Genomic DNA, 16,283 nt, shown 5'->3' with positions numbered 1-16,283 from the left:
AAGTGGAAACATGGACGAGAGCACAGCTGTGTAAAAATCCCCCCCCCCCCCCGAACCTCTTCAGCCTCCGCTCCACCCCAACGCTGAACATGCTGCAGCTAATGTTAGCACAGACAACGCTGAACATGCTACAGCTAACGTTAGCACAGACAACACTGAACATGTTGCAGCTAACATTAGCACAGACAACACTCCTGAGGGACTGTCATTAGTTGATGGATCATTTTTGTTTTTATTTTTGAAAACATGGAGAAAAAGCACTCTATGTTAAACTGTTTATTTCATGCAAAGGATATTATTCTAAATATTTTTGCAATTTTAGGGTTCCACTTTTCTTGACTATACCGTACTAAGCACTGTTTTATTTTTTACAATATATGAAGTCATATATCAAAATCCTATTATCATACTGATATGCGATTAATCACGATTAATTAAATAAAAAGCCTTTGATTAATTAGATTCATTTTTTGAATTGTGTCCCACCACTCATTTTAACATTCAAACTATCATGTGAAAAATGTCCATCTCATGAGAGTTGATAGAAAGAAGTCACTTGAAAATGGAGGCCAGAAAATTGTCAGCTCTCTTGAGAGACTTGTGAAGCTGATTCAGTTAGCCAGTGATGTAACATCCCAGTAATGATCATATATGTGAGGGTTAAACTTAAGCTGAAGAGAAAATGGTAGTAAGGAAATAAAAGAACCTACTTTTAAATGAATTAATATAATAAATGAATAAATGAATTTCACTTCTTTAGTTGAGCTCACTGTACACAATGAAAAAAAAGCTTTCGAGGAAAAAAAGGCTTGTCTTACAAATATACAATATGCACACATGAAATACTGTCAACTTCAGCATTTTGAGAGACAAATCATTGAAGGCAATGCTTCACACTTCACAACTGTGTTAGATATTAAATGCCCAAAATTCGGTGAAAATGGGGAAGTATGTGACTGGCTCACACCACTAATCACTGGCTTTCAAGATTGGGCTGCCATAATTCTGGCTCAACAGATTAACAATGCTGGGACAAAGCCAGACATCAGGCATGTGGTCTGCACGTTAACGTTCTCAAAACCCCTTTGCCACGGGAAACAACAGCAACCTCCAAGCTAGCAACCTACACCCTAAAAAAGGGCAAGTGGTTTGTTTCGAGCAATAAGGCAGGTCCGCTTGGTTCTTTTAGTGAATGATTGTAAAGATCTACAAATAATATGCTTATGACATTTGCTGTCTAACAGATGACATAGCATGTTTGCTTACTAGAAGCATGATTGGCTGGCCTATCATCTGCTGTGAGTTACTGTTTTACCTGCTTCTTTAACATGCTGACTGTCAAAAAACGGGTCAAACTCACATGAGTCACAAACATAGCTGCTAAATTAAATGGTTTTCCCACACCCACACTGTCAGAGCTCAATCTCAAGGCAATGCATGGACAATAGTACAGGACAACACACACCCACTCAAACTCCACTTCACCATCATGCCCTCTGGACGCAGGTTCAAGTCCCTGGTGTGCAGTAGGGCCCGCTATTGGCAGAAGCCTGGTGCCTGCAGCCATAGCAGCCCTCAACAAAAGGACAAGATGAAAGAAAAAAACTCTACAGCTTCCCTCTGCCATATATTTGTCTACATGTTTAATCTGTTGTTTGTCCTTGTGTATTAACTGTCAAGGTGCTGCCCATAAACTTTAATGAGCTCCTCCAGAGCTAAAGTATATGCAGGCATCACCTCTAAGTTATTGACCATCAAGTTGTGTTTGTCTTTTCTTTTGGCAAGTCTCACCACACAGTGAAAATATTGTTTTTATATTTTTTGTAGCATTTTGCAGGGAATTTGCAATTTTGGAGAAGGAGGTGGCAAAGCGAGACTAGGTTGCCACTGAAAAGGACATGAAGCTGTTGTCAAACACCTTCTCTACTGATGTGAAAGGAGTACAGGGGGACGTTCAGTATTGAAATGATGAGTATTGATGATACTTTCCCAAGTAGTGGTAGCTCACAGTATCAACAGGGGTTTGGAAAAGATTTCCACAGATGTGGCACCAGCAATTGTTCCTTCCAAGACCCAGCATCTCTTCTCATTATGGTTGCATAAAACACAAAGTGCTTAAAACCTATTAAGATAGTCTCCTAAATGAAAAGGTTCATGACTTAAGGACTATACTTTTTTTCTTCATGTGGACTCTGGTATGATAGGTTTGGACACACTTATGTTAAAGGGAAAAAGACATACAATCGAATTCAGACTGAACATCCATTCCTGCTTCTGGTGCCCTACCTGTGCTGCTCTGGATGGTTCTGACAGTGGTGGCAGACGTGTGTGGTGGGGAGGAAGGCAGCAGGATCAGCGGCCTCCCCCCTTCTCCTTCCTCCTCCCCTGCACAGCCTTGGTCAATCGCCCGCACATAACTGTGGCTCCGCATCCTGAAGCATCCTGGCATGGGCAGGGTGTCCATGGTTTCCATGCTGTCCATGGCAGCCTCCATGGCCTGGGCCTGCAGCGCACTGTAGACCTGCTCACACACCTGCTCGATCTGCCCGTTCACCTCCACCTCGCTCAGCTGGAGGAGGAGACGAAAGGACATCAGAGGAGGAGCAGGCAGAGAGAAAAGAGAGAAAGAGGGAGAAACAGAGGGAACAATGAAGAGGAGGGACTTTGGGGAAACTTCCAGACTATTTTAAACCATACAAACATGCCTGCGCTTAACTGCTCGATTCTTTGGTGGAAATTTTATTGGTGGTGATGACACTTTGCTCTTGTTCTGTAAAAACTATTTTGAGGGAACACTTTGTATGCAGGTCTCGATTTAAGCTTTCACTGAGGAGACTTTTCAGATATTTTAATTTTAATGAGCTCTTGACAGGGCTGCAATGCAATACACAATCTGGGAGGGACGAGCTGTTGTCAGCTCTGGATTTGGTTTGCCCAAGCAGAAGAGTCACTATACATTTTCACATATGAACTCCAAATAACAACAAAAGAAACAGGTTCAGAAATAGTCCAGAGTTTCTCTTTCACACATGCAGCACACAACAGGAGATTCTACTCCTCAGACCTATTCTCATTTACTAGAAATACTCTGTTTGGTTTAGAAACGGATTACAGTGCACCGACAAAGCCGGTTCTTGAAATGGTTAAAAACAACAGTATCTTCTTCTATCTTGCCATTCCTAGAATGCCATGATGATTGATGATGATGATTTGGGGTTGGTCCTTTCTATCAGATGTACTTGAATCTTGTCGTCTCTCCAGTAAGACATTTTTGTTGTTTCTTTGTATAAATCATCTTTCTTCTTTAACCTGAGGTTTGTTTTGCTCCGTTGTTGGCCGGCGCATGATACACCAGAGCGTTAGCAGCTGTATTCACACATGGGCTAACTCAGAGATTACCCAGTATTGTACTAGGGAGCTGGCAGGGTTAACTCAGTTCGATGTCTGGTCCAACTAAACCAGTTTTTTACATTCACACATACAGCTCTGCTAAGTAATGTCTCGATAAATTCCGGTTTGGAGTGGATGTGTGAAAGGGACTTCTGACTGAGAAGTGGTGCCACATGGTGATCCTGTTGCTGGTTGCATCAATGACATTTGAGAATCTGCATTTAAAATTATCCAGGAGTTAATCCACTGTCTCTGCACTCACACTTGGTGACATTGCAATAGCTTCCCTAAACTTAACACTGGTATTCTCATTTATATACCTTTTCATAACAGACACAGAGGTTAACTGAAAGATTGGAGTTATCCGTAAGTCAAAGAACATACAGAAATGATCAGAAAGAGCCAAGTCCTTGATATCAACAGAAGTAATGTCAACACCTCTAGAGTTTAGCAAACTCATCAAAGAATTTTCCTGGGTATCTTGGTGGTATATAGATAATTAGGGAGAGAACTTTTGTCTCCCCCTTTACTAAAAAACAGAGGTATTCCAAAATCCCCAAATTTAGTTTCCTTGCACTGAAATACATATTTAAAAAAGGGCAGCAACACCCTCGCCTTTTTTACCACTTTGACGATATTTGTTAGTGCTGCCTCATTGAGAATGGTACTACAGCTTCATTCAGTCAGCCATGTTTCACTAAGAAATAAAAAGTCTAGATTATAGGTCATAATGATGTCATTTACTAACAAGAATTTTTCGACTTTTGGTCGAGGATTCTTTCCGAGGTGGTGGAGTGGGAGGGTGTGGACGATGTGGGAGGTTGATGGGGGGGGGGGGGGGGGGGGGATGAAATCCTGGCATGGTGTTAGTTGGATTCCAGTATTGTCAAGGCTCAATTTCATCTTCTAGGAAATCCAGAAATGGGGAGTCAAGACTAAATAAAGAGAGTGGGGGGCTGAAGATTGGGAGTCTCCTGTTGGGGCTTTGGGAGATTCCACGTGACGTTGCAGGTTCTTTCTGAGTCCGCAGTCCTCCATGGTGAATCCTTATCTCAGTACCCTCACCAGAGTGTCGTCTTATCTGTTGTTTTGGATTTTCTCGTCTCTTGTGCTTGACAGGGACTGCTGGTGCCTGACGCAAAACTTTTTAAAAATGTTAGAACTAAGCAGCTGTACTCCAGACCTTTTAGGGCAAAATCCATCTGCCTTAAACAAATGCCTACGTCCTAAAAGATGTTGAAATTGTCAATAAAGTTCATTGATTGAGAATTACACGTCTTTGAGCCATCTGTTTAGCATCATCAGCCTGCTGAATATCTCATCTCCTCGCCGAACTGTTGGTAGAGGTCTACTGAAAAACACTTTAGTATTTAAACACAGAACTTTGTTCATCAGATCAGTGAAGTCTTGTTATAATACCCCCGATTGTTGCTTCACAACATCAAGGGCTCCTGTGTGGATGATGAGGGATGTTGGATGCTGAGCAGCAATCTTAAGGATCTTCTTTGAGACATCAGACACCATGTCATTGGGAAAACAGAGTACCTTGGTGTTTTTCTTACTGCAAAAGCGTTTTATCACATTCGCAGTTCTGTCACCCAGTGGTTAGCTCTTTCTGTAGCCCTTTAGCATATGGTGTAGCCTCAAACCTTTCTCTGGTCCTGGGAGATGAGCCTTCTTTTGGGGAGCAAATCTGTTCTCTAGTAGAATCCCTGTGTCTTGGGGCAGTTTGCCCTTAGTTTTTGTAGTAGCCTTGGTCCGCGGTTGCTTTCTCCGTGGTATTGGGGTTGAAGAGACCAGGCCACTCGGTGTCATGATGAGTCTCCCAATGCTGGGTTCTGCCTGATAACTGTCTTCCCATATGTGAGGGAGGCAATTTGTAGCGCTTTGGCTTTGCACCAACAGAGTTCCAGGGAGGACTGTTTGATTTACTGCCATTTACACCTGGCTTCTGCCGCGTCTTGGTGGTGCTAGTTAGCTTTCTTTAAGCCTGCTCCCTTTCAGTGTTTTCGGCAGAGTAGTTTCATTCCCATATTGTCCATTTATCTCCACGTTCACTTCGAGCCAAAGCATTTTTGTTTCCAGTACTGCTATCTTCTGGAGCAGTTTGTGGTAATCATCCTTGGAAAAGGGAGGCATCTTGTTGCTAATTAGCTTCTGTTAGATGAGCTCCTCAATTCCAGTCGGTGTGTAGCGTTTTGTTAGGCCAAGGTCGAGCAGTACTGGGTTTAGAGGATAGGGCAGAGGACACATCCCTGTGGAGTGCCAATGTTGGTAATAATGCTGGCTGAGGTCCTATTCCCAGTCCTGACAGGCTGGGGCCTGCCATTGAAAAAGACCAGGAGCCAGTCGCAGAGAGTGGGGTGCAGACCAAATGTAGACAGTTTGTGGATGAGTTTGTGGGGAATGACTGTATTGAAAGCGGAGCTGTAGTCAACAAAGAGTGTCCTGATGTCAGATTCTTTATTTTTTTAGGTGGGAGGGGGCAGGGCTGTAAAGCCAAGTACATTTTTTACTGGCCAAATAATAAATTGCCTATTTTTGTCGCTTTTCCATCTGTTTCAGTACTTTTCCTTGAACATTATTATTTAGCAATGCATGCTTGGAAAAGAGGCCAAAGTATTGCTTAGAAATACATTTTAATTTTATTAATTGAATTTTAAAACATTGCAAATTGAAAACTTCAACAGTGCAAAACTTTGACAAAGGAAACATGACTCATAATGACTCATCAGAACTACAGATGGGACCGATCCAGTCTGCATCTCTAATCAGAACTCCTCATCACTGTCTTCAGCCGACACCCTCTCAGAACCACCATCCATATATAATATATTATAATAATATAACATTCAGGCGACCGGCTTCTAACTGAGCTCTCCTGCCACAGCATCATAGCTGGGCTCGGATTAACGTCTTTCATGTCTGGGGAGCAGAGTTGGATAATCAGAAGTTCTGACAGAGTGTCAGACAGAAGGCTGGACCGCTTGAATCACAGTCACTGCGTCAAACTTTTAAAGAGCGGTGACGCATACACTACGTTGCTTCTGAGGGGAACTATTTTCTACAGCAGTGACATCGGGGGAGCTACTTCAGTGTGACACACAACAAATCACCGGTTTAGCGCTAACTTTTGCTACCATCATCATTAATCCTTTATATCTACTACAATGTTTTGCTATAGCATGCATAATTAACTGCACGAGCACGACCATCGGTACAAATATTTACCGGCCCCAGGGGAATATTTTAGTTGCGTTTGGTGAGTGGCGACTACTAGTTTACAGCCCTAGGAGGGGGAATAATGGAAGACAGCAACGATAGCGTCTTAGGTGGACCTGTTGGGACAGTAGGCATATTCCAGGGGGTCCAGTATGCTGCTCTGAATATGGGGCAGCACCACTATTTCAGAGCACTTCATGATTATTGGAATGAGTGCTACTGGCCTGCAATCTTTCAGGCAGGTGGGTGGGCTCTTTTTGGGAAGGGGGACAATGGTTTGGTCTTGAAGCAAGAGGGGACGGTGCTCTGGCTGAGGGAGAGCTTGAAGATGGAAGTGAGAACATCAGCCAACTCGTAGACAGGATGTTGATACAGACATGGAGATTGTCCAGTTTATCATCCAACGCCTGTTTATCATTAAACATCCTGTGAACCACACTGGTTTGCAGGATGTTTAGCAGAGAACATCCAGGTTGCCTGGATCTCAGTTGATCTTGATCACACTTGTCTCGATACCTCCTCATTTGAAGAGATGGATGTAGCAATGGTCTTGCATGACCATATAATCTGAGTTGTAGCTGGAACTCATCTCCCCTCCCTCGATGTAAATACGCCGTCATGTTAGTGACGCTGCTGACAGTGGTTGGTCTGCAGGTGGAGCTCGTCACTAACTGTTATGCTACGTTTTATTCATTGTCATCGGAGATTGGGAATTTCCAACTTCTGAGTCAGGCTTGTAGTAAGGGCAGAAGTGTAATATGAACATGAGCATATCTTTGATAACAGGTCAGGTCAGGTATTATTATAACAGAACAATAGGATATCAGATCTGTTTGTGTTGAGCTGTATGGGTGAGGGGCAAGTCAGGGTATGCAAACTGGACAGGTTCAGGTATCTGGAAATAAACAATGACCTCACAACAACTACAAAAAGTTTCTCCAACTGCAGTTTGGACTTTTTCAAAATGGCAGGACAAATTTGCCTGATCCCTGCATTAATCCTGAAGACACCTGTGTTACTCCAAATGACTTACTGTTACGTCTTTCTAAACTGATATTTAGAAATGAATGAGGATACCTGAGTGCCATCTATATGTAAAATTACAATCAAGATAATGTTTCTCAAACACAGTCTTTGTGGTGTCAAATTTATTATTTTTCAATTTGATGAAAAATAGATACATTCTTGCTGTCTCTCTGTCTTTACCACATATAAAAACAGCAAGCCTACTGCAACATCCCATTATTTAATCAATAGTTTCATTTCACATTTACTTAAATTGAAAACAAATTGAATTTGCAACTGCAAGACAAAGGCACATTGTGGTAAGTTGTTTAATTGGGGTTTTATGGTAGGGTCCATGCAGAGGAGGAGACTAAAACTGCTAATGGAGGCAATTCAGTAGGGTGATGGTAATTAGGGACAGGTTCAGGATGAGTGATACAAAAGGAGGTTCAAGGTAAGGTTAAGGTGGGACAAATGAAGGCTTATTGGGCACAGATTGATTTCACTTACTGTAGCTTTAAAGAAAAGCAGAGGTGTGGAATGGTGCAGTGGGGTTATTTAGTGGAGTACCGTGCATTCCAAGGTTACCAAAAATTGTGCCAACACCAAGTTCTCATTTGAATGACCTCAAAACATGATTGAATATCACTATATTTATATTTGGATTGTGGACAAAACCATTGTATAAGCCAGGAAAAATACCTCCACAGAAGCATCCATCAGTGCTGTGTGCAGTTTCTTCAGTAACCATGCGGTCATGAATTATCCCCAACACAACTACAATGTGATGCATTGTCACCTCTTCTGCTGTCATTCTGTATTTTTCATTTTGTCAATAAATCCCATAAAGAGACCCGAACCAACAATGTTCGAGGCTGTCTCTCAATACCTTCTGACATCTGGTGGAGGAGCACTGGTTCCTACTGAAGATTTACAGCTCACAAATACATTTCATTTAAAAAAAAAAATAGACTCAGGAATTTCCTAAAACAGCTGGTTGCTGTAGTTTTAACATATGCTACTCAAACAGGTAGAAGTGTATGCAGATAGTGTGTGTGTGTGTGTGTGTGTGTGTGTGTGTGTCTGTGTTTGTGTGTCTGTATAAGGCTTTGATACACACACATACTTGTTAGCAGGATTCAGTGTTGGTTAAGGTCTGCACATGGGAGTTGATGACAAGATGAAAAATATCAGTATCACCAGACACATCCTTTAAGAAAACACTTGTAATGTGATGGATGGATTTGTGGAGTTGGAAACTTGACTCTCATTCTCCAGTACGGCCGATGCTGCTGGTGCACTGTCCACAGCCCTTGGCTCACATACAGTAGCTTTATGCTTTTTAAAGTAAGGATGGGTGCACTGTTTTTCAGCCAGGACTGTGTTGTGTCCTATCATTTATCGGTTTGTGCTTATTTGCGATCAGCTCAACAGTTGAAGAAAAGACCGGCAATTGGTTTTTAACTAAAACTAAATCTAAAACGTTTTACAAAATTATCTCTAGAATCCCCATATCTCCATATCGATTAACGCGTCTAGAGCGCTCCACAAGTCTCCATGGATACAACTGACTGTTTACTGTTTACTCGTACAGTGTGATGTCAAACAATGGTTTTCCTGTCCACACATGACTGATGAAACTAGACTTTTCCAAAAAGTTTACCCTGGACTCTGGTTACAAAAAACTCCTGTTTCAGGAGCAACAACGGCAGTTATGTGTGGATGCCCCCAAAACAGAGCTTCTCCTCAGGATTGGTTCTGTTTCAGATTGGGTTCAGACGGACACCTAGCCTGGCACACAGACAATACACATACATGTATTAGTCTGGAATCTCTCAGTTCTTTTCTGATTTCCAAGGCACGTTATAAAAGGTGCAGATGCATCTGGATACAATTTGAAAGCCCAACAACCAATCAGAGCAACGATACGCGGCCTACAACCATTTAGATCAACAAAACAAATGCACTAAAATGTGTTTCTGGAAACATTTGAGGAGAGAAATATCTAATCTAATATATAGATTCATATTTGATCAGCACTTCCTAGTTTGACACTCTGATTTGAGTGTTGTGAGCTGGGTAAGCTTTGCTATATGTAGAATGCCCGTTCTGTTAGTAACCATGACGCCCCCCTGTCGAGCCATCGTTTTAAACACATGAGATAATGGTTGTGATTGGCCTGCCCAGACTCTGGCCAGCTGGAAAACTATCAAAATGGGAGAGAGGCCGGACGTACCTGGTGTGCCAAGCAACACAGAGCAGATGAAACATGAGCTCAGCAGATTCATCTGGTTACAAGGACTAACAGAAGGCAAGAAAAAAAGTCTTGTTAGTTGATGTCATTTGGAAAGATACTGTGCTGGCCAATTAAATACAGCCACATGATCACAGAATTTTTTTTTCAACAGAGGGCTGTTGATGAACGCCTGCTTACTACAAAACCTTAGTTGCCTCAAAGAACAAGGATAAGGTCAGGGAACAACAAAGTCTACCGTGATTACATGGAAGACTAACAGGACTGGCTGCAGCCTTGCACCGATTTTTTAGGATGTATAGGGTAAATTCTTCTGCCTAGAGGTGGATATGTGCAATATACTATGCATGCATGTACCTCTGGGCATACCAGAACCTCACTGATAGCTTCATGTTTTTGGGCATCGCCCTCTGAAGCAGCTTTTCTCAATCCTTTAGACCTACAAACCCTAACAACCTTATTCTCACATTATGGGAACTTTGAACATCTATAGATGGCAAATTAGCAACTGAAAAAACTCAAGTCTTGTTGCTGATGATGACCGTGTGATATGGTCATAAAATTCTGAACGGATGAGTAAGGGGACCTTGAGTTGAGGTCATTTTGTCAACGACTATGCAGATTTTTAAGGGAGTAAACAATGACTTAATTGGATTGTGTTTTAGCCTAACGGTAAATGCTTTGGATCAGAAATTACATTATGGTGAAACAGTGTAATGTATAGTCATATATGATAGTAAACATCTGAATAAGGTCTTTGTTGGAAAACAGTGAACCCCTCCTTTAAGGACAGCAGGAGAAAGACACAGCTGGTCATACTGTATATAATGCCGGAGCTCTTGGAGTCATCTCCCAACATGAATACATCAGATAAAAAATTAGACATAGTGTCATTAGAAGAAATGGTTGAAATGGAAGAAAAAAATGATTTGTTTTCAATGTGGTGGACCACCCCCCACATATTCCATCACATCCAGTGTATCTATGGTAAAATGATTGGGTGGGGCAGCAATGTTGGCAACCAACCTGACTGATGGTGCTCATGGCTCTCATGTAGCTTTCATTGCGTGAGCGGTATTCGGGTGAGGACAGCAGCGATTTGGGGTTGAGGAGGGTTTTGGGGTCCAAGGTATCCAGGCTTCTATTGATTGAAACCTCACTCACCGCACGCAGGTAACTGTGGCTCCTGATCTGCAGTTTGGGGGAGTGCTCCGTCGAAATCCTGACAGAAGGACGACAGGGATGTAGAGTTAAACAAAAGATTATCTACAAACTTGGTCAACATGCAATAATCTATTTCAGTCAGAGCAGTGGTCACCTAACCAGACTCCACCAGATGGATTGATTCGCATAATTCACATTTGCTCTGTATATCCATCTTGGTTGGAGATCTTGTGGGAAGAGGCAGAAATACTGGTTGCTGACTGGATAAATCATCTGTCTATCATCAACATAGATGGTGAAAGACAGGCCAAATAAACCAATCAGATCAACAAAGAGTATGGCGTACTAACAGAGTGTTGAGGCAAAGCTCAGAAAGTAAACAACATGTGGGTAAAGTATATTTGCCGTTTGTGTAAACGTGAATTTACGGATAAAAGTCAATGTCAGGTGCCCGGTCCATTTTCCAACAGAAGGATCCAGAGAAAAAAGTGTTTTGAAAAAGGGTCTTGCTCCATAACTGCGCTCATCTCATCCGTGGAAGCTGCCATGTTGTTTTCACTGAACAGTAGCTTCTTATTTTGTCACAGTTCGAGCCGCCTCAAAACAGCGGTGATTGGTGGTGGTGGTTCAGTGATTCAGCTGCTGAATTCATTCAGCGTGCACAACCACAGCAGATTGTGAAGCAGCCAGCATATATTTTAATACAATGGTGGTTCATTCAGTGAAATAATATTTATATTAAGCTTTTTTTAATAGATAATGAAGTCCATCTCAATAATAATAATAATAATAATAATAATAATAATAATAATAATAATTTTATTCGTATTGCACTTTACATTTGACAATCTCAAAGTGCTACAGAGCTCAACATAAAGTAATGCAAACAACCATGGAAATAGAACCAAGGTAAAATTATGTTCATTTTATTTTTCAGGCATACAGGCAATAAAATAGACCAACAAGAGTTTACATACTTAAAAAAATCACAACTGAGTACAGCTATGCTGCTTCAAAGGTAAGATTGTTTCTTTGAAGCAGCTTAGCTATACTGCGATGCAATGCTCATGTCTCACATAACCCATTGTCTAACCAGCTGGGCCTCAGCCTGTAAGACAACTCTAAAGTCCCTAGACTCAACATATAAACAAGCTATAAAAGTTTTAGATAGAAAACCTAAAATGTATCATAACATAAAAAACTTGAGTTGCTGGATATGGGAAACACTGGGAAATACATTGACTCTATTTTAGCTTTTAAATTCCTTCATGGTCTAGCTCCAGCACCAGAGATGTGCTTTTGGCCAAGCAATTTTTTTCCCTACAGAGCAACTAATACCTGGAACTCTATACCTATAGTGCAAAACGTGGCCTATCAACTCTTACCTCTTTTTCCAAACATCGTGAAAAAGTCTCTTCTTGAAAATCCAAGCTGTTGTCACTAGTTGGGATAATTCCAACATATTTTTTTAACTCGTCCACTCTTGCTGATCTGTTGTAGTCTGTTATTATATGTAGGAAGCATCGCCCTTATATGTCGTCATCAAAGAATGGGGACACAATTTGTGATGGCGCCCCTAATGCCAGCCTGACCAGAACTGGCTCTCATCTCTCTCTTCCTGGCCTCTCTGTTCCTTGGCTCAGCTATGAACTGGCCCCCTCCCTCTTTACTCTCGTGATCCTTTGACACTTTAGAGGAACTCAGTCATTGAGGAGTGAACAAAATGACGTCAAGGTCATTAAAAGAAGAACCTTGTAAGACTAATTAATGGATGTCAGACAAACAGACACTGTCAAAAATGAATCAGTTAACTAATAGAGAAAAGACTCCCCCCCCCCCCCCCCCCTTGCACTCTTCCTGTGTGATATACATCTTTATTGCACCCTGACTCTAACTCAAGAAGACTCCTCCAACATTCCTCTCACACAAAACCTGTGATACTTTTTATGACTCTGAGCAACTCTCAGACCTAACTGATCAGATAAGTAGTGGACCAAAGAGACTCATTTTAGTATGGTCATTAAAACAACTATTTAAAGAAACTGTAACTTGTTAAAATGGGTATTTTAATAATCATTAAAAGAATTGTTGTGACATTAAACATGATACCACTTGTACTGACATTAATACATTAAATAGGGATTATATTTTAAGTTTGTCCCTGTCTGTATGGATGTCCCATACGGTCATACTGTATATTATCATATAAGATGTTATTTTAACACATTATCAAGATATATTAAGTCATTATCAGCAAATGATTATTTTAATGAATGTGTTGATAGAATGTGTCACTGACAACATTCCCACTGGATATATTAACTAAGAGAACGTTGACATTATGTGTAACTGTGCTTAATTACTGTTGAATTCATACATTTGGTCTGATGTGCTTTATTCATATAAAAAACCACCCTCTTCTTTTGGAACAAGGAAAAAGGGAGTTTTCCCCACTTAAGGCGGGAAAATGAATCCATCTCATTATCCAGGCCACACCTTAGAGCTGGACTTAAAGATAGCAAAAACAAGCTGTCTCCTCGACTTCCTCCTTCTTCTCTTCCACTTCTAGTCTAGTCTATAGTTTTATCTCAGTCTTGTGCAGTTCGTCTTGTTTCAGTCTTGTTTTAGTCTTTAGTTTTGTCCTTCTTTTAGTTTAGTCTTGTCTTGTCTATTGTTTTTATTTTGTAACATCTATCTATTTCATTTTATTAATCAGTCAAACATCGTTTTAAGTTAGTGCTTGTGTTTTTGAGAACAAGCTTATTTTTATTCTGGCCAGAGAAATTAAGCATTAGTCTTTAAAGTTTATATCAACATCCTGTAGGCCTCTTCACCAAGAGCTCACAAGAAGAGACCAACAACAACAACCAACTCATCCACCTAGTCAAAGCTGTCCCTGCAGAAGTGTCCAAAAAGACTTTTGGCATCAAAACTGAAGATTTAGGCAGGCAAGGCAACTTTATTTGTATAGCACTTTTCATACACAAGGCAGACTCAAAGTGCTTCACAGCACAATTCATTCATTTAGGGTGAACACAAGGTAACCCGGACCCCAGTGTTTCCCATACATGGACCAATGTGTGGCGCAGTGCCAGGAATTGATTCTGGATTTGTTCGTTTTTTCAAAGCGATCTTTAAATATATAAATATCGTTCGGATCATTCATCTCCACATTTTGGCTAATTCACACAAAGTAGATATATTTGCAATCGAGTAGCTCTCTCTCTCTTGCCAAAAGTCTGTGGTGTACGCACAGTTTCACTCTCTAACTTCAGGTTGCTGCTGAAATCTGAGCTAGGGATGTAATGATGCATCACAAGACAGTTAAAATCGATTTAAATGTGTAAAGATTCAAATTGGTCGAGATGAAAAATGAATCTACCATCTTCTTGATATGACTATTATTATATTGACTTTGTTGACATTCTACGTCAGTCGGCTTATTAGACAGCGGTGCAAAGATGGGACAGTCACACCAGGGGTCCGTTTCACAAAGCAGGTTAAAAAAACTCTGAGTCTAACCCTGAACTCTGAGTTGATCTACTCTGAGATAGGAAACTCTGAGTTTTCGGTTCCAGAACAGCAGATTTGCGTTAGGTTGATCAACTCAGAGTAGTTTGACCTGGAGTTAAGCGCGTGCACCACAAGTAAAAAAAGGCAGCATCAATGGAGCCCTGATTCGACGAGTCACCATGGCAACGGGGAAGCGGAGGGCTACGCTACAACTGGAACTGGAAATATTAATGCGCTCATACGGTGAGTTTGAGCAGGTTTACACCGCTGCAGCGGCAAAAGAGAGGGAGACGGTGCAGGAGAACATTGCTGCTCGGGTCAGTGCGTAAGTTTAAATGTAGTCCTGTTGTAATCACAGTAATATCACAGGGGAAACTACTTGAGTGGGAGCCTATTAATTTATTTCATTTAAGTGCAACCCCGCGGGGCAGAAGCGCACTTGGCACTAGCTTAAGATGAAACATAAAAACACACAGGTATTCAAACAGGTAAAACATTGGCAAAATCTCATGGTGACGCCTCATTTTGAGCATGTTTTACATGGTAAAGTAAATATTACCGTAAGTGGCTGTTTTTTATACATCATATAAATGTTGTATAAAAAACTCCCATTTGCAAAAAAACGCAGCGCAACACACAATATCTGCTGTGATATAAGAGCATTACTGGTTGTTAATGTTGGAAATGAAAGGAGGGGTGAGATGGACTGTGACATGAAAGGGTGTTGTGCGTATTCAGCCCCCTCGCATTATAGGTGATATTCTGGATCAGAAGGCTATATAGGAGTATTTTATATACCGGTAACCCAACTAAAAGCACACACTTTTGAACCTATGAATTGCAAGAAAAGCTGGGATTATATTTAGGAAACGCTAAGTCCAATACATTCAACTTGCTCAAAAGATCCATTTCACTCATTTTGTAATTATGGCTGCAGTATATTAAGGACGTCTATGCGCGGTCTGATAATCATCTCCCGACGAATATTTAATTCTCTGCGCACTAATGCGTCACCTTCATCCACGGGGTCGTTATCAAAAGGACGTGCCATGGTAGTGAAATAGTCACCACCTAATATAACTTATATATAGGCCTACTGAATGACTTTTACACGTTGTATACAAAAACTCAAAAAAACGCAGCGCAACACAGAATATCTGCTGTGATATGAAACGGTACCGCTCAAAAAGAGAATTGCCTGGAAATGCAAGAACATCTATAATCAATAGTTTGATAATCATCTCCCGACGAATATTGAATTCTCTGCGCACTAATTCTGCACCTTCATCCACGGGATCGTTATCAAAAGGACACGCCATGGTAGTGAAATAGTCGCCACCTAATATAACTTCTAATGTCTGATTTTCTGAAAAAACAGACGGAACTATACTACGCCAAAACTCGCCTGCTGACTGAACGAATGAGGAAATCAAACACCGTGTGTGGCTGAAAGAGGGCGGAGACAGAGAGAAACTCAAGGTTTTCTGAGAAAAACCTGGTCCCGACCAGGTTAGTTTCAGAGAGCATGTTACCATGGTAACTGACCGAGAGGTTAAGTTACCTCTCTTTGTGAAACAGGCTAGAGTTACCCCTCTGTCTCTGGTTTGAGTTACCTCCCTTTGTGAAACGGAAAACTCAGAGTTTCCCTCATTTCAGGGTTAACAGACTCAGAGTTTTCACTAAACCTGCTTTGTGAAACAGGCCCCAGGTCGCACTGGCCTTATTTATTGGAGGT

The 16,283-nt window shown here is 41.2% G+C and overlaps 1 protein-coding gene across 1 annotated transcript in view; it reads right to left on the bottom strand.

Moving 5' to 3' along the window:
- Positions 1-16,283, bottom strand: part of LOC310958073 (disks large-associated protein 1-like) — a gene marked incomplete at its 3' end in the record, with an annotated part of 88,877 nt that overhangs the window by 49,108 nt on the left and 23,486 nt on the right. The window contains exons 3-4 of the mRNA XM_083928877.1: positions 10,898-11,093; positions 2,287-2,569 (exon numbers count right to left, since the gene is read on the bottom strand). Of these exons, the coding sequence (XP_083785003.1) occupies positions 2,287-2,569; positions 10,898-11,093 (479 nt within the window). The remainder of the gene's footprint in view (positions 1-2,286; positions 2,570-10,897; positions 11,094-16,283) is intronic.

Source organism: Echiichthys vipera (genome assembly GCF_963691815.1).
Source record: "Echiichthys vipera genome assembly, chromosome: 15".
Taxonomy (NCBI): domain Eukaryota; kingdom Metazoa; phylum Chordata; class Actinopteri; order Perciformes; family Trachinidae; genus Echiichthys; species Echiichthys vipera.
Note: the sequence above shows the minus strand (reverse complement) of the source record. Positions and strands in the feature narration are given on the sequence as shown.